This window comes from Ostrea edulis, chromosome 1, assembly GCF_947568905.1.
Source record: "Ostrea edulis chromosome 1, xbOstEdul1.1, whole genome shotgun sequence".
Classification (NCBI taxonomy): Eukaryota; Metazoa; Mollusca; class Bivalvia; order Ostreida; family Ostreidae; genus Ostrea; species Ostrea edulis.
The window spans coordinates 15,498,034-15,517,721 of NC_079164.1; the positions used below are offsets into that span (position 1 = coordinate 15,498,034).

The following is a 19,688-nucleotide window of genomic DNA, read 5'->3' on the forward strand; positions in this document are numbered from 1 at the left end:
TTTAGTAGCGGCCACTCCCACAAGTAAGTACTGATGTTCTGTAGGATTGTATTCTGTTCTTTGCTATTTATTCAGTCACCAGTAATTATGTAACCTATGCAGTTATTTCTGTTACCTTTTATTAAACATAGCAATGTGTATTAATCCTGTCACATGATTTGTTAGTGTGCTGTTTTTGCACACTGGAAATTACCCTTAACGTCCGTAACGACCAATTACTATACAGCATATGGACTGACTAGCATTTACATTATGTACCTTTTGTATAGATTGGTGAACCCATTGAGAATGCATACAATTACCCATACTATGCAAAATGAATATAGAGGCTAATTTATAGTGTATACACATGCATTTGCTTAACAATACTGTAGAATCATTTAAATTCGTGGGGGCCAATTTTCGTGGATTGCTGAATTTTTTATGGGTTCGTTTGGGACTTAATTTCGTGGATTTATATATTTGCAAGATTCTTGTATACTAGTTGTCTTTATTCGTTGGGGATGTAAATTCGTGAGTGAGGGGTACCCATGAATTCCACGAAAATTGAGCTACCACGAATTCTGATGATTCCAGAGTATTCAGCAATGACCTGAGGTGTAGATTGTTCTGAGTCTGTTTGAAAGCTTGCTTTAATCTATTTAGTAAGAATGTTCAGCTCCTTAGTCTATCTTTGTAGTGTGTATATATTTTATATTGTTTGTTCATAATCATTTTTACTGGCTTCAGTTGTTCATGAATCATATGCGATGTTTGCATAGTCATGACTATATATTCATATTGCATGCCACAGTCATTTTAAAAATTTGAATAAGAATGACAAAGTCAATTTCTTGACGGTGCATAGGGACTGCTATCTCATTGGAGATAGAAAATTCAGCATTTTGAGCATTGTGAATATATGTACTTTAGGATACAACTTGTTTTGTGACCAGTTGTCCTGAACTGAATTAATGACCAGTTGCCATGAGCTGAGTTGGTGACCAGTGTCTTAAACATAGTAGATGACCACTGTCCTGAGTTAGTGACCACTGTTCTGAGTTGGTGACTACTGAACTGAGTTGGTGACCAGTGTCCTGAGCTGAGTTGGTGACCACTGTTCTGAGTTGGTGACCAGTGTCCTAAACTGAGTTGGTGACAGTTGTCCTGAGCTGAGTTGGTGACCACTGTCCTGAACTGAGTTGGTGACCACTGTCCTGAACTGAGTTGGTGACCACTGTCCTGAACTGAGTTGGTGACCAGTGTCCTAAACTGAGTTGGTGACAGTTGTCCTGAGCTGAGTTGGTGACCACTGCCCTGAGCTGAGTTGGTGACTAGTGTCCTGAACTGAGTTGGTGACCACTGTCCTGAGCTGAGTTGGTGACCAGTGTCCTGAGCTGAGTTGGTGACCACTATTCTGAGTTGGTGACCAGTGTCCTGAACTGAGTTGGTGACCAGTTATCTTGAGCTGCATTGGTGACCACTGTTCTGAGTTGGTGACCAGTGTCCTAAACTGAGTTGGTGACCACTGTCCTGAACTGAGTTGGTGACCACTGTCCTGAACTGAGTTGGTGACCACTGTCCTGAACTGAGTTGGTGACCAGTGTCCTGAACTGAGTTGGTGACCAGTGTCCTGAACTGAGTTGGTGACCAGTGTCCAGAACTGAGTTGGTGACCAGTTGTCCATGTGATGTGTTGCATGGTGTCATATATGCATGGAATTGTTATTTGATGTTATTGGTAATCTAGTGGATGGAAAGAAGTGGAAATGTCATGGTACAATTCAAAACAGGAGTGTTATGGTTGAAAGTGGACTAAATTGTATTTTCTATAGAGGAATTAGTCTTTGTAGCACCAACTACAATCATAACGGACATTGCTAATCAGAAAATCACAGACAACATATCTCCTGTAGATTATTCCTGCAATCCCATATACAGAATTTTTATTTGAGACAGTATATTGTAAAACGACTTCAATTTGCAGCTGCTTTTATTTACAAACTTTGTTTGAGAAAGACTTTTGAAAAAAGTTATAATCATAGTCAGTCATATTACTCATTCATAGCATGTATGTGTTTGCTGACATGTGAATACAGGTATTACTCCTCTCAAAAGTCTTCTTATACAAGGTTTTTGTATGTGAATAAAAGTTGTTTTACTGGATAGGAACCACCCTGCCTTTTTTTCTGTCTGAGGAGATCATTCAACAGATTATTAGATGCTTGTAGTTGATGTAAAAATTGCTTTTGACCTAAAGCTAGAATATGAACCTACTGCAGGTCACTTGGAATAGGTCAAGGTCACTGAAGAAAAATATTGAATTATTTTCAAGGCCATAATTTATGGCAACACAGAAACATTTTTGATAAACTCGTGTCACATCACATAAAGGTTGTTCGTGATCTGAGCTTGTGACATGAAGCTGACCCAAGGTTGAAGTCTTGGTAGCACAAGTATAAACTTCTCGTGCTAGCCAATAATTTGTTTGATATGATTGATAAATATTCAAAATTCATGTTGAATTGATGATGTCCTAAAGGTATATCATGAATCTTGACCTCAAGACACCTTGACAAAGTCAAGATTGCATGTAGAAAAAATATACAAAATTCTTGTCAAATTATAACTGTATACATGTAATAAAAAAAATGACAGCTTAGGGTCAAAGATTGAAAATATAAATTGAAAATTTCCCATATGGTTACATTAAGTTTCTAGTGAACAAAAGGATATCGGTATGATTTTTAAATACATAATTATGTCTCGAATTGTGTTTTTGAGGGCTTGCGTGTTTTCTGTTTCAGCCTGTCAAATAGTTCGAGTTCAGTGACAAATTCCAATACGTCCCTGAACGATCATTACGAGCACTCCCACCATCACCATAAGGCCTCCAACAGGTGACATCGCCGACATTAACCTCACTAATCTTCTTTCTTGCTTTGATTAATGGCTAGATGCTACTTTCCTGTAGTTGATATATTCCAATGATGGTGTTCCTGGCCCCATCATGAAAACATACTTAGATCAGCATGTAATGTGTAATGGACAAGGCTTGTATATTACCTTGATGATATTCTCATCCTTCTTGTGGAAAACTCACTAGCATCAGCATATGATGTCAAAAGGAGGAAGTTTATATGACATGTATTATGGTCCCACCATCTTCTCAAGACGAGGAACTGTGTTCTTGTTGAAAATGACTGCTTTCTTCCGTAAGCCAATAAAAATTGGACTTTACTGACACATGTACTGACCAGGGGGAAAGGGGGGTATAAGTTCACTATTTTTCTTTAAATTCATCCCCCTGGAAATATTTGCTGTGGTTAAGAAAATGACAGACGAAGTGGTAGATCTTCCTAGTATTATCTTCCCTGTAGAATCTGAATGATGTAGATATTAGTTGTGTGTTTTTTAGATTTCAGCATGGATTGGCATGGTTTTTTCATTCACACCATTTTCATTTTTCCTGTTTTTATTTAATCCTAGTTTTACTTTGCCTGCAGTTTATATTAGATGTTGTACAATATTATTGCTTTGCAGCTTACCAATTTTGTTTTCTCACAATTTTTTGAGTGGCTTTGTACCATCATTGTGAGATTAGTGTATCGGGATGTGGACTGAGTGTGGTAAGAAGTTTGTTTCAGTTGATTCCAGCATTTCACCGAAATCTGAATGGAAAACCTGTACAGTGGTCTCATTGGGGGGGGGAGATAGTTACCAGAAAATTAGTTTACAAGCTGTTTTCCTTTGTTAAAAATTGTTTTTGATATAATTTTGTAATTGTTCTACTGTTTACTAAAAGTAAAAAAATCAAGATCGACAACAGAAAGAGTTAATAAACTGTTGTTTACTGTAGCTTGTAGCTGTACTGTAAGATTTATTGGAAATACGGATTCCAGCAAGATAATTATCTGTTTCAGACTCCCTAACTACCTGGGTAGTCTTTTGGCTCACTATAGGTATTATACATCTTATTCTAGTACAAGTTTTATAAGATTGTAGTTCTTCAGTATACTGGCTGGGATAGGAAGGGTTTTTCTTTTCTTTATTGTTTTTATTTTGGTAGGTGTATTATGAATAATGTGAAATGTTTTTTTAAAAAGTAAGATATCTCTCTAAAGTCAGTTCTTGTCACTGAGTGACCTTGGTAATTGATGGTACACTAATGAGTAGTGCTTGATAGTGGACATGTACACATATTGTGTATAAATTCACACAGATTTGGGGATATCTAACACAAAAGTTAAATATTTATCACATATTGGTGTTTTGGGGGGAGGGGGGGTATCATTTATTTTAACTTTTCATTGAAAAATTAATTTAGTAGTCGGTGAAAGTAAAATACATAGTATGTTTCTGCAGTAAATACCATGTTGATTGGTTAAACCTCTACCAATAAATACTGTAGTGTAAAAATCTTTGTCATTGTTTGTTCGTGAATGTAATTGTACTCTGATTTCTGTAAATAGGACTTTTCTGTGTAGGATCTTAATTCATACTAGAAGACATTCTTTTTTCATACATTGTCCTCTTATGTACAGTTTTGTACAGTTCGAACATCAGATTTGTTGAGGTTGCTATTTTTACCACATGATCTTGTTTTTTCGTCAGTGCTTCGATCCGACGGAGTAGCATGCGGGGGGAGAAGAGCCCACTATTCATGAAGGAGGCCCGCGAGGAGGCTCTTCACTTTGGCTGGAGACAGAATGGTGCTGATGAGGAGGATCTAATGGTGAGGGTTACTTAAAGACATTCTTGTCTATGAAATACTGAGTTGACTTGGAGTTCTTTGAAATATTTGCTTTATTTATTAGAGGTTTGGGGAACATTGGGTTTACTTGTTAGATGTCTGGGAAACATTGGGTTTACCGATTAAAGGTCTGGGAAACCTTTGGTTCACTTATTACATATCTGGGAAACATTGGGGTTTGGGAAACCTTGGGTTTACTTATTACATATCTGGAAAACATTGGGATCTGGGAAACATTGGGTTTACCTATTAGATGTCTGGGAAACATTGGGTTTAATTATTAGATGTCTGGGGAACCTTGGGTTTACTTAATACATATCTGGGAAACATTGGATTTACTTATTAGATGTCTGGGAAACATTGGGTTTACTTATTAGATGTCTGGGAAACATTGAGTTTACTTGTTAGATGTCTGGGAAACATTGGGTTGACTTATTACATATCTGGGAAACATTGGATTTACTTATTAGATGTCTGGGAAACATTGGATTTACTTATTAGATGTCTGGGAAACATTGGGTTTACTTGTTAGATGTCTGGGAAACATTGGGTTGACTTATTACATATCTGGGAAACATTGAGGTCTTGGAAACATTAGGTTTACTTATTAAAGGTCTTGGAAACATTGGGGGTTTTAGTGTGGGAAACATTTGGTTTACTTATTAGTCTGGGAAATATTGGGTCTACTTTGAGTTCTATGAAAAATTGGGTTCATTTATTAGAAGTCAACGAAATACTAGGTTTACTTGTGAGAGGTCAAAGAAACAGAGGTCAGTAAAATATTAAGTTCATTTATCTTCAGGGCTATGAAGTGTTGGGTTTACTTAGCTTCGACATTAAGAAATATTGGGTTTACTAAAGGGGCAATAATGGTCATAAGAATTATTTCTTGCATTCTGGTGTGTTACGATTTTATATTTACATTTCCAATGTTTTTGCCTTTGATGTCTACAAACTGTAATGATAATCATTTCCTCATGAACAATGCACACATGAATCTTGATAAATATCTTGCATCAATTTTAATGATTGGGAATTCTGACAGAAATGAAGTAGAATGTAGATATTAAAAATAAATTTCGTCTTTTGAAAATACATGAGGGTATAAACTGCTATGCGTCCCGTCATGAAACACCAACACGCTTCATGAAGTATGCCAGCATGAAGCATCACAGTTCATACGCTCATATATTTTTTAATATCGAATTTATTTCTTTAAATATAAAAGAAATGGTATCCTTGTTTCTAGTTCACCAGGACAAATGTCCTGAAAGCTATTGTCATGACCTCAGTGTCGACGTTACACTTTTGGGGGGAAACTTTAACCTTGGCTTTATCTTTTAAACCAAAAGGGATTGGGCTTTGATTGTTCACAAATAGATTCTTGATGACCACGCCTTTCATTTGGTACCTAGACTTTTGATCTAATAACCTTGGACTTTAACCTACATTTTAAAAACTTCCCTTGGCTATCTCTTTTGGAACAAGGGGAATAAGGCTAAGGATATTTCATCATTCTTATATTACTTTAACAATAATTATTTAGTGTTATAAATACTAAGGTCTGAGTTAATGCATAAAAACTTGTCAGTATTGCCTGGAAATATGTTGTCATTTGAAACAATGTCTCACCAGTCACCTGATTGATTTTGCTTAATTAACGTAAGTAGCATCACACTTCCTGGCAGGCTACATTGTCCTCTGGCAACTCTTGCTATATAATACTGTGAGTTCCTGATCATTTCTTGTTTATTGAGCTGTGCTATGCATTAGATTTGAGTGAAAGTAATTTAACCTTCTTTGGTAGGAGGAGGACAAAGAGAACAGCCCAGCAACCAACATTGAAGATGTTCAGCTCATCATCGACGAGGAAAAACCTGAACCAGCAAAGCAGACTTCACCTCCACCCGCAAGACAACCAAAGACTGTTGATACTACAGCACCCCTAAAACCTTCCTCTGGGAACCGACAGGCAGACAGGCCACCAGTAGAACGACAGTCATCATCTTCGAGATCAAATAAACAGGGACCTCCCCTTCAGAGTCAACCCAGTCAAAAACCCCGACCACCGAACCCTCCCCCCAGCTCCCGACAGGAGCACCCGAGCTCACAACGTGAGACAACACCGGACAAACCCAAACCCAGCAACATTCCTAAGTCAGTTTCAGAACAGGAGAGCTTGCGTCGTCGCCAGCAGGAGAAACGAGGTGACTCCTCCAGTCCTCGTTTAAAATCGAACACATACCAGCTGAACAACAGCGAGGCAGGGACAGGGTCCACTGTTCGTTATCCCTCAGGTCCCACCTCCATAACACTAGCAGACTTGAAACGACAACGTGCCGAGTCCAGAAGTCGAGAAAACAGTTTAACGGACATAAGCTCTCAAGTCCAGAACATGTTTATAAACAGTCTTAGCACTAATGACACCAAAAAGTATAGTTCATCTTCCCTACATGGTAAGGAGCCCCCTCACAAAGATAGGAATGGTCACAACACAAACAACAACACTCAGGGCTACCATCCAGACGCTGTTCACAAATTTAAAGCCCCTCACAGTGCGCCGGTGATCGGAGAGGAAGAGAAACAGGGCTGCTGTGTTGTCATGTGATTTTAAAAGTGGAGGGGGGCGGGCTTACCATAATGGGTCACATGCAATGTGAATATTTTTTAGAACAAATTAGTTTACTAAACAATGGGAATCCTCGATCCATGTTGTTGAATGAGCAGCTACAACATCATGGTTTGGTGATCTTTGCTAATATGTGATACTTTTTTTTTTAAGAATAGAGATATTTTGTGTGTTTAAAAGATGGACTTTATGGTGATATATTCCTGAATGTTACAAGTATTGATAGAGACTGCTTTATACTTGTATAACTGTATTTATTTTCATATATAAGTCTACACAAGTGTTAATGGGGATGGTACTGTGCACTGGCAATTAATGCTTTTCATAGAATTTGTGCTCAAATTCTTATTTTAACTGCTCAAAAAGTGCTGATGGACTTTCAATTGAAAGTTTTGTCTGTCATTGTTGGACAATGGTTTTTGTTACATGGATATTCCAAAAACAGACATCTATATGAGACTTATAGCAAAATCTTCATTTTTTTGCTCTTCACAGATTTACATAAAAATCATACATTAATATAAAATGTCACCAACTGCCATAGTTTTGATAGAATCCACTTTTACCCATTTTTCATCTCCAGAATAGTAATTAGATATATCACATCACATTCCAAATCTCATTTAGAAATGCATTCCCTCTTGTTCTAATCAGTTAAGTCCATGATGGAAAACCACTCAGACTCTAAAGTTTTGTCTTTTGGATGGAAAATCATCCATTCTCAAACTAAAGATCCTCATGATGGTTTCTCCAACAGGTAGAGATTTTTCTTAACAGTAATCAAAATGGATGGACACTCAATTCATAATATCAAACTGTCAGATAAAACTAAAAGTATATAATATGAAGACTCATTCAAAGACAATTTGGTTCATTTTACCACCATCTGAATGTAGTCAGCATGCTTATGTAATCAGTGCTGTGTTGATTACTGTGAGATGAAGCAAGACTGGAAATGGGAAAAGTAATGATTGAATTTACCATCCACTTAAAATGGAAAAAAAATTACCCCTGAAATCTGCTCCACAATTGATAACTAATCAAATTATTTAATGGGTGTTTTTTTATTTTCATTTGGAGGGGAAGGCTTTTATACAAGTGAAATGCACAACTGAACAAAATTTTACCAATACCTACACTGTAGCTAGTACACACCTACTATTTCTTTTCCTGTATTAGTATTTCGGCAGCTTTCTAAATCGTGTTATCAAGTGACGTATAATTATTATTAAAATTAAAAAAATAATTTGAAGTGCTATATATGGTTTGCACCACTTCCAAGTGAAATCAAATGTGTCACCAAACGATGAATCCTCAATTTCTTGCAGTATAGCATCAGAGAGAAACTCTCTGCAAAAAAGTAACTTTAAGAAAATGTTAAGTCTGTAGAGGAATCTCATTGCCTGTCTGTCTGTAGATGGATTTCAAAATACCTGTCAGTCTGTGTAGCTAGAGGGATTTCAAAATACCTGTCTGTCCGTGTATTTGTGGAGGAATTTCATTGCCTGTATGTCTATAGCGAAATGCAATGCCTGTCTGTGTGTATATTTAGAGGAATTCAATGCCTGTCCGTCTTTGTGTTTAGAGGAATCTCAATGCCTGTCTGTGTCTAGAGATAGGGGTATGGAAAGTGTAAGTCTCTTCTCACTTCTTGCAGAGAAATTCAAAGTAAACTTACTTATACAATGTATAGCGTAGCGTTGGATGCTTCTTTAAACTCCTGATCTGTATGTAACCAACATTTTGTGACTTGATCTGGTTAAGGACAGGAATGTTCTCATAATTAAAGTAACCTTTGTTTCAAAAAATTTGAGTCTTTATAGATCATAGTTTTCTGGTATCAATTAGCTGTACCGAGTTTTAAAAAAAAAAAAAAAAATTCCTTCTGGATGAATTTCCATCTAAAGTATCAGTTTTCCATCATGTACTAGACTGCCATTAGGTTTCCTTGACAACTTTTAATTCATTGACCAACTAACTTTTGTTTAAAAACAAATTAAATAAAGAATTTTGGCTGTTTTGTGCCATTCACCTTGAACAAATTTCTTTTTGGAGTGTATATTGTATGCAACATTATCAGTAAATTTTCTTACCATTACTAATCAATCACAAAAAAACTATGTACTTGTTTACTGCAGAGGAGATATTCAGATTGTCATAATGTGAGGAGGAAGTCAGTAAGTTAAAGGCAGCCAAGGTCACGGGGACAAAGGGAAGGAATGCATAATGTATCAAACACTGACCAGAAGCCCTTGTGTGTGTATAACGCCATCTGGAAGCCTCTGTGTGTCTGTATGTGTGTCTAGCACTGACTGTGTGCGTGTTTGTGTGTGTGGCGTGAAGCACATTTACTGCACAGCCAATTGTAACAGGGTTTCAGTATATATGCAATATTATTTTATTTTTAGAAGTGCTGTAAACTTTGTAGATTCCCGCTTTTGCAAGCTTTCATTTACATATTTAAGCAATTTTATTTATGCAGTTCACATACGGTTCCTGTATTTTTTATGTTAAGCACCAATATCAGGTTAGCTGTACATTGTGATTGATAGGAAGAGAGAACGTATGGAATTGATTAGTATCAAAACTAACAAAGGATGACATTTAATCATGGCTCAAAAACTTATGAAACTAAAAGGTTTATATTATTTTTTTTTCTATGTGGAATAAATTTAGTTCATTCCATTCCAGATGCATATCATATACCATAGTAGTATGATTTGAAAATTCCTCAACAATAAAAGTATTTATAAATGATTCATATTTTTATCATTTGTTGAACGTTATGAGATGGTACCCCTGATGGCTTTCACTTTACATATTTTTGATTTGTCAAAGGAATTTCTTGTATGTACAAATCTATGCAAGAATTATTTAGTCAGCGTACAATATTAAGAAAAGATTTTAGTCAGCATACTTTTTTTTACTGCCGATTTAAGATTTACAAGAAATGTCAAGAAAAATGCTGAGAAAAGGTGTAAGTTATGAATTTTCTTTCATGATGTATTTCTGTATATTTAATTGATGTACAGTTTACTTTATGATATCAGATTTTGTTTGTCATTGAGGGTGAGAATTCACAGGTTGTATGGATATTTTAATGCGGTCAGATGTTAGTTTTATCAGGCGTAAACATCAGCTCATGGGATCCAGATATAGTTGTGTATTTCAAAATTGAATATTGATTATTTCCAGAAAACATCTATAAACTTAAATATTTCTCGGATTTGATTAACTTTTTGTATGCAAGGACATGTATCTTTCAAATTATAAACCTGAACATTTTTCTAGGGAACCAGGTAACAGGAAAACGGTGATTGTACCTTAATGTAAGTTTGCACTTGTATATGGTTATTGTAATATTTGTTTCTGATAGGCAGTAAAATTATACATCTATGAATGGATACCATACTAGTTGTTTGGAAACATCCATTCCATTTTTGTGTTAAAATCAACTTAGAAAAAAAAATGTTTTCAATGGAACAAATATTAAACAGACTATACCAGGCTTTCTTTATCATTTGTTCCAGTAATATTGAGTTCTCATTGGAACATACACTCCGTGCTGCTGAGCACATTCACACTTGCTATATTGACATTTTGTGTCATTCCATGGAGTGTAGAAAATATACAAAATATGAGTTAATGCGTTGGTAATTTCTGTGGAAACAAGGGGGTTATTTATATTCAGTCTTTCCTATCGCCCTCATGGGGATACACACACTCCGGGCACAGGAAAGACCGAATATAAATAACCCCCCGTATCTACAAAATAAATGTGTTGACTGCTGGTGATCTTCTTTGGGAATGGATGCAAGGTGATAACAAAAACATATAAAATATACTGGTTGAGTTCGAGGGCCAACTATAGTCACAAAAGTAAAACTATAGTTCACCCGAACATTCTTTAGTTTGCCAGAAGTCGAATAGAAAATCATTAACTATTCTATCACATACTAGCGGCCTAGTTCAAAAATGGCTGACAGTGTGAAAAGAAGTTTGAGCACGTTAGCAGAGATTTTGATTGATTGAATATTGTTTAACGTCCCTCTCGAGAATTTTTCACTCGTATGGAGATGTTGCCGGTGAAGGACTAAAAAATTTAGGCCTGTGCTCGGAGCTTATGGCCTTTGAGCAGGGAGGGATCTTTATTATGCCACACCTGCTGTAACATGGGACCTCGGTTTTTGCGATCTCATCCAAAGGACTGTCCCATTTAGTCTCCTCTTACGACAAACAAGGGGTACTGAACCTATTCTAACCTGGATCCCCACAAGAACAGATTTTGAAGAATATTTGACAGAAATCGCAAAGAAGTGCATGTTTTTTAGTTTATCTTAGTCGTTTTACTCATATAGGCCACTGTTCAATCTGATTAAAATACAGATCTCTCAAATAGTGCACAGCGCTATTTGAGAGATCTGTATTTTAATCAGATTGGCCACTGCTTTTCAATTAACTCTTGCTCCAATGCAACAATAGAGATGGAAGACAGTCGTTCTCTACTTGAAAAGTGAGCTGAATAAATGCAATTTTAAAAAACTTTCAAATTAAATGATGCATAAGTTTAGGGAAAATTTTAGATCCTGAAAAACACGATTATCAAGAAACAAGCTGTAGCAAGTAGATTTACGCTGGTACATCTGTAATTCTTCAACACTGTCATCGAAAACTACATTGCAAAATTGACAATTCCACAACTGATTTGTTGCAGACAGCCATATTTTTATTTCTGAACTAAACTAAAATTTGTTTGCGTGCACTAGTTGACTAGACATGCGTAAACTAAACCCCCGCACTAGACTAGAGTTAACACACAAACTCCACGATTTGATACCTTGCTGTTAAGTTGATTGTCATAAGTCATTTAGATTTTAACTTCGAATTCACCATGATTGCAAAGCATGAACGAGAGCAGCAACTTTGCATAAGAGTTAGAGTATAGGAATTAAAATGCATATAATATATTACTTACAAAACTCTTTTCAAAGTGTCATTGAAGACGTGTATTCTGGCTCAGTATTTAAGTAAAGGAAATGTCATTGAATTTTTCGGTGTTCTGAATGAAAGTTTGTACATTTCAAATACAGTATGAAACGTGGCACACTTTGGTTCTGACAGTCGATAGAAGGACTACTTTCATTTGTTCAAGTACGTGTTCTCAGTGGAACAGGCATTGCCAGAGGACACCTAATGCTCATCTTTGAAGGATGCACCTTAGTATTTGCGATTTAAGGTGGCTCACTACACCCAGAAATAATTTCTCAAATCAGTATGGATTGGTTTAATTATAAAAGATATGATGATATACAATAAGTATATATGCCAAAAAGGCAAAAAATATACAAATTTGGATAAAAACATTAAAAAAAATTATTTCAACACATGAACAAAAGACTCTGGGGGGTTTGAACTCGAGATCTGCGATTCACCAGCCCAATACTTCAACCACTGAGCTATGGTGATAGACAAGCAAAATCGATCGATACAAATAATTCCACAAAACATTTAAATCGCCATCTTGTGACATGGTGTCATACAGAGTATAAGCTTTAGTGTTGTGAGCTACATTTTCCAGTTTAATGACAAGATTTTAGTTCTCACAGTAGATCACTTTCTTGGTAACTACTTGCTTTTATAGGGGGCGAGTAGGGACATTCACCTCTCCTTTAGACCACCAGTGTCCCCATCCACCATTGATCTATGGATGCAAACAACAATTCACAAATGCTGCATCTGACCTCCAGATGAGCGACCAGGTTGTAGTTCTTGCAGCAGTGTTGTCTCAAACCTCCTTCTCTGCTATGTCCCTCCTTAGCAATAATTGCTGGATCCACAGCAGCATTTTATCATGTTATATATGCACATTTAAATATTTATTGTTAATAATTTTATTCTTTAAAATAAATTCCATTCTGTGCTCAATACATTCTGGAACATGAAAGGACTTCCAAAACGTGGAACAGGGACAGAGAAAATGCAACAGACAAGACTCTTGCATTTTATCCTTTCCTGTTGCACATTTTTACCCCACTTGGGTAGAAACACCCACTTGAAACATACATGTAGTGTAAAACAGCAATGTTGCAATTTGTGTTTATTATATATAAGAAATTTTAAAAATACATTATTCATGAAGAGCATGTAGTGCGAGGCATTGCAAGTCATACCCTTGTGTGTTTTCAAAAACATTTTATATTTACATTCTATTGTTGAAATTCACAGCCGTTAGAATTTATGTAATATATTTATCGAGATTCTTTTGCACTGTTTGCAATTACAACATGTTCATGACAAAATGGCTATTCTTGCTTGGTATATGCAAACCATTTGAAAAATCTTCGGTGCCTATGTGTATAAACTCATTTAACCTGAACAAAACTAAGAAAAATTTACTGAATTTGAAAATTTATTGATTTTATGTTAGTTAACAAAATAATGGTACTAATAAATAATAAACTAAATAAAACTAATTTCTAGTACAGTACATAATAAAGTAATAAATAAACAGATTTTACAAACAGAATCCATTTTGTGCATAGAATTGTCAAACTTGCTTGTTTCAAAGCATTTTACAAATTGATAATTACCGATACATGTAATAACTAAAACAAGATGCCTTTGACCCACAATGCTCACCCGAGTCCCACATACACATGTATCCTAAGCCCGCTGTAATACCCGGTCCAAACCCAAGGTCATGACTTGAAAAAAATTGAATCTACACCACATGAGGATGCTTGCATATCAATCTGACAATTGTAACCTTTCAATTCTTGTTGATGTTGAGAATAAAAAAAAATTCAAATATATTCTCAAGTAAAACTTTGTGATCTCATGATGGCCCCACCCTTGCCTTGAGGAGTATGGAATTAATAATCTACATTACATAATAGTCTATGACATGTACTCTTACCCTAGTGGTTCTTGAAAACATTTTTCTTATTCCTTTTCTATGTACCATAGTAACCCAAGCGTCAATTTTTGGACCTGTGATGTCATTCTGGTCCAACCAGACACCATTCCAGTACATGATGATAAAGCTCCCTGATTCTGTCTGCAAGTCTGTTTCACTTATTAATGACCTTGACCTTTTGACCCCGAAGTTTGTAGGCCTCTTTCCCTGACCCCCTATTTTCAACATTGATTGGTGGTTAGACATGTATGGCCAAGTAAACTTCTGCAACTTTATGTAAGGGAACTATTATAACAAACAAACCACAGGTTAAAACAAATAGTTCCACACACTTACAGTGAAAATATATAATTACACCATACCCATAGTATATTGCACATTTATCATAGTCTAGTAAATATAACATACAATTAAGAAAAATAAACAAAGAATAATAATAAAAAAATAAAAAACAATAAATGAGAGAAAATAATTTGCAGTATCTGGGGTGCTAATAACACGGGAAGTAAGATGACAAGATTAATCCGAAAACTGCTGCTGATACAATAAGTACAGGCCCACGTAGATATTGGGAAAATGATTGTATTTTTAATGTAAAGACTTACAAATCTACAGGAATGGAAGACAAAGCCTCTTTTCAACAAAAATTTAAACAAACAAAAAAAACATTGGGAGAAGGTCCCAAAATATATAAAAGTTTTGAACTGTTACAATACAAACAATCCCAAAGGACAAGATCGATGTCTACCAGAATTCCTAGTTGCCTTCATTGTATCCAGACCTCAGTGAGATAATACAATACGGAAGTTCTGAGTTCCCCAAGAGTTATTTCCCTTTGTCGAACTCTTCCATAAATTATGACGTAAAATATGATGACAGTGGGTACATTTGCTAATTACTATTGTTGTATTATTTCTTAAAAGATGATATCCAGAGTTTCTGAGACCATCCTATCTCAGGGAAAAGGCAACTTTAGTGAGTTTATGAGTGTTGGATAACAAAATGGCTCAAGCAAATATTGTTAATTGCCATCTTTCTTTGATAAAAGCGTCACTCATGTAGAAGAGGAAACGAATAATGATTCAATAGCCAATTTGATGATCTTATTCAAACAAATTATGCTTGATATGGCCAGAATATGCATACCAGTGATTGATATAAACAAAAGTTACGCTTTTATTACATTAATCGTACGTAATCGTTATGTACAATGCCAGTCTACGATATAATGTATACATTGTGTACCTACCATACGTCATAAAATGCAAAAGAGTTCGACAAAGGGAAATAACTTTTGGGTAATTCGGAACTTGCGTATTAGGATTAACTCAGTTTCTCTTTCAGCACAGCATCAATCTTCTCCTTGTTAGCTAAGGTTTTGTTCACATGCTGTAATTAAGAAATTTAATTGTTGTACAATGTACATAACTAAATGGATCTTGTTCTCATCATCCACTCCACATTTCAAATTATAAATTCAAGCAGAATGCTGATTCCTAAAAACACATAATTCGCATGAATTTTTTAAATTTTTTATTTTTGGCTAATACCCAAATTATTTGATCCTTTAAACCCCATGTTCTCTTACATTCCGAGGCAAGATATTGAAACTTATGTACAATTCTTAAAACTGGCTGTTCTAAAGAATTTTTTTTTAAATTCTTTACTTCTATATGGTGAATTTTAACATATTCTAAGTGCATAAAGTCATTATCTATTTTTACTCTTAGACTATTACACTTTTTCATATCTATGATGTATATTGTTAAATGATACGAGTGTACGCTGATTTAATGTAATAATTAACTGGTGTTGCCTATGTTGTAAGACACAACAGACAGAACTAGTTGATGTGAATATTAAATCAAAAGGTTAACACACTGCAGCTCTATAGTAAGCACAATGACCCTTATTTTTCTCTCTCCTTACAATACAACACAACTCCAGTACAGACATCATCACTAAATACAAAAACCGATATTTCCCTGTAATCTATAAAATAGCAAACCTGTGGAGTATAGATAAGATAAAATTTATTCCAATTTTGGGCCCAGAGGGCATAACAGCAAATCAGTTTATAAAGAAGGAAATTTCAAAAAAAGTTTACTGCATTAACTACAAATTACATGTGGATGCAGCATATGGGGAAATGCATACATACATTTATGAATTGCAATCAGGTGTATACATAGGTAAATGGACAATATCAGTATTATACCAACATATGAATAATAAACTATAATGATTTTTGCAGTTTCAGAGCATCACCTCTTTTTCTGAAAGTTTAAACTAAATATTCACTGAATTTGACAATTACTGATCATAGTAACAAGTGTGCCCACTCATGTGCATATAGCTACAAATAATGTGTCTGTGCTCCTGTGTATGGTTACATGTGTGGCCCCCACTTGTGTGCATGGTTACATGTGTGGCCCCCACTTGTGTGCATGGTTACATGTGTGGCCCCCACTTGTGTGCACAGTTACATGTGTGGCCCCCACTTGTGTGCATGGTTACATGTATGTTCCCACCTGTGTGCATGGTTACAAGTTTATCCCACACATGAGGTTACGTGTGATTCACTCATGTGCATAGTTACATGTGTGTCCCAATTTATGTGAATGGTTATATGTGTGTCCCCACTCACGTGCATAGTTAATCATGTATTCACATTCAAGTGCAGGTTATATGATGTGCAGTTACATGTGTGCCCCCCTCAAGTGCATGTGCAGTTACATGTGTGCCCCCCACTCAAGTGCATGGTTACATGATGTGCAGTTACATGTTTGCCCCCCCCCCCCAACTCAAGTGCATGGTTATATGATGTGCACCCCCCCCCCCAAGTGCAAGCTAGGTTATATATGCCCCCACCCCTGTTGGATAGTTACATGTGCCTGTATGCATATCACAACTTTAATCTGAATTTATATTATAACAAACAAGATTAATACATGAAAGATCATTTTAACAAGAGGCCCATGGGCCATATCGCTCACCTTAGTTCATATTTAAAGATTTTCCCTATATAATTGCATGTAATACTTTCATTCCTTCTGTGGCCCCAACCTACCCCTGGGGGCCATGAGTTTTACAAACTTGAATCTGCACTATGTCAGGAACCTTTCATGCAAATGTAAACTTCTTTGGCCTAATGGTTCTTGAGAAGAAAATTTTAAAAGATTTTCTCTACATATTTGTAAGTAAAACTTTGATCCCTTATTGTGGCCCCACCCTACCCCCAGGGCCCATGATTTGAACAAACTTGAATCTGCACTGTGTCAGGAACCTTTCATGTAAATTCGTACTTTCCTAGCTCTGTGGTTCTTGAGAAAAAGATTTTCAAAGTTTTTTCTTCTATATTTGTATATAAAACTTTGATCCCCTATTGTGGTCCCATCCTACCCTTGGGAGTGATGATTTTAACAAATTGCATCTGCACTATGTCAGGAAGCTTTCATGTAAATATCAGCTCTTCTGGCCCAGTGGTTCTTTAGAAGAAGATTTTTTAATGACCCCACCCTAGTTCTGCATTTTTGTGATTATCTCCCCTTTGAAGGGGGCATGGCCCTTCATTTAAACAAACTTGAAAGCCCTTTACCCAAGGATGCTTTTTGCCATGTTTGGTTGAAATTGTCCCGGTGGTTCTGGAGAAAAAGTTGAAAATGTAAAAAGTTTACAGACGGACAAAAGGCGATCAGAAAAGCTCCCGTGAGCTTTCAGCTCAGGTGAGCTAAAAATATTATGTCCTGTACCTAGAATGTCATTAACAAACTCTAGCTCTACTTTAATTGGTAGCAGAATTTGTGTTCCAAACAAATCATGCAATGCTTCTTGACAAGTTCATTTATCATTTTAACACTTTTGTCATGAGATAACTTATCCAATACACAACTACTACCCCCCCCCCCCCTCCCAAATCGATGGAAATGATCTCAAGTTTATTTTACATTGAACCCTATGAGAAATACAGTTTTTGGCATATAATGTAAAAAGAAAATAGATTGTTGGAGGGGCACGAATGCCCCCTGCAACACAATTTAAATCTAGGACTTGATTGGTTATAACTCTGCCAAATGTTATTCTATCAGACCCATATATACTTGACTTGTGTATTCTCATGATATATTCATATCCCAAATTCCAATTTAAAATGTCCATATATGGCTGAATGAGATAATGAGCGAAAAATGAATTATTCAAAAATTTTCAAAGTCCAAGAACCTCAACTCTTCAAAAAATTATTTGACAGAAACCAAATATGAACTTGACCTGCATATTTTCAGGTTGTATCTAAATCCCAAATTCAATTCAAAATGTCCATATGTAACAGAGGTAATGAGCAGAAACTGAATTGTTTGAAGTTTTCAAGTCCAAGGGCAGGACTGCCAAAAATTTATTGACCTAAACCTATAGTAAATTGACCTGCTTTTTCTTACAATGAATCTTAGTATATTTTATATTTCAATTCAAAATGTGCAACTATGACTGAGATAATGTGCAGAAACTATGAATTGCTTGAAATATTCCAAGTCCAAGAACCACATCTCTGTAAAATTATTCAACCAGAAACAAATAGATCTAAAAACTTGACATTAATATTATCATGATGTACCTATATACCAAATTTCAGTTGAATATGAGCATCTGTAACCGAGATAATGAATGGAAACAGCAATTTGACAGAAGGCCAGAAAAGGGGCATAAAAAATCCAACAATTTCTAAAGAAAGCTTCTCATAAAAAGGTACATAATATTTTCTATCAAAATCTACACAAAGCAATATAGGTCACCAGGCAAAATCTTTTTAGTTTTAATTTTGGGAAGACAACTTTTCTACATAAAATCAAAATCACATAAAATTGTAAATCCCATCTTTTGTATCCAAGCAAAGCAAGAAATACTGAAATAGCACACCTGACAATGGTCTAAAATGTGAAGATACCCCATGAGAAGCATTGCCTGACTGATTAACAGGGAGGTTATTTGAGGGACAAATACTTCCAATCTTACCTTTATAGTGTAGTGCTGTGTAATGTAAATGAATTTATTTAATAAATTTTTCGTAATTATGGTATTTAGCCTTGTACCACACAGAATTACTGCTAAGTTATTTCAGGAGAGAGAGAGAGAGAGAGAGAGAGAGAGAGAGAGGGGGGATTTTCATGATTCACAAATTTTCTCGTGTAATATAGCTACAACCAGTTTGGTTATCTGTTCTGATTTTATCAGACTAGATAGCTACAGTTTAATATAAATGATTACTGGATAATCAATCATTGGAGCCATAAATTTGAGAAACAATGCTCCAACAAAATGCAAGAAAACTGCCAAACCACAATGAATAGATAATTTCACAGTAAATAATTGCTCAAACAAAGTAGTTGTTTGTTTGGCCTTGTTTAACCAACTGAC

General features: G+C 35.6%; 3 protein-coding genes across 8 annotated transcripts in view; 2 read left to right on the plus strand and 1 right to left on the minus strand.

The window, feature by feature from the left end:
- Positions 1-10,869, plus strand: part of LOC125661700 (protein phosphatase 1 regulatory subunit 16A-like) — a 33,985-nt gene extending 23,116 nt beyond the window's left edge. Inside the window, exons 10-13 of one of the 4 annotated variants that reach the window (XM_048893812.2) lie at positions 6-23; positions 2,786-2,878; positions 4,593-4,713; positions 6,539-10,869. In XM_048893812.2, coding sequence (XP_048749769.2) covers positions 6-23; positions 2,786-2,878; positions 4,593-4,713; positions 6,539-7,339 — 1,033 coding nt within the window. In that variant the 3' untranslated portion in view covers positions 7,340-10,869. The remainder of the gene's footprint in view (positions 1-5; positions 24-2,785; positions 2,879-4,592; positions 4,714-6,538) is intronic. The other 3 variants (XM_048893831.2, XM_048893823.2, XM_048893841.2) reach the window with 3 other exon arrangements.
- Positions 1-19,688, plus strand: part of LOC125661784 (leucine-rich repeat-containing protein 15-like) — a 140,308-nt gene that overhangs the window by 94,395 nt on the left and 26,225 nt on the right. The window lies entirely within an intron of this gene.
- The window catches only part of LOC125661725 (uncharacterized), a 73,599-nt gene continuing 67,353 nt past the window's right edge, over positions 13,443-19,688 (minus strand). For 2 of the 3 annotated variants that reach the window (XM_048893885.2, XM_048893876.2), the window contains exon 21: positions 13,443-15,665. In XM_048893885.2, the coding sequence (XP_048749842.2) occupies positions 15,600-15,665 (66 nt within the window). In that variant the 3' untranslated portion in view covers positions 13,443-15,599. The remainder of the gene's footprint in view (positions 15,666-19,688) is intronic. The other variant, XM_056152792.1, reaches the window with a different exon arrangement.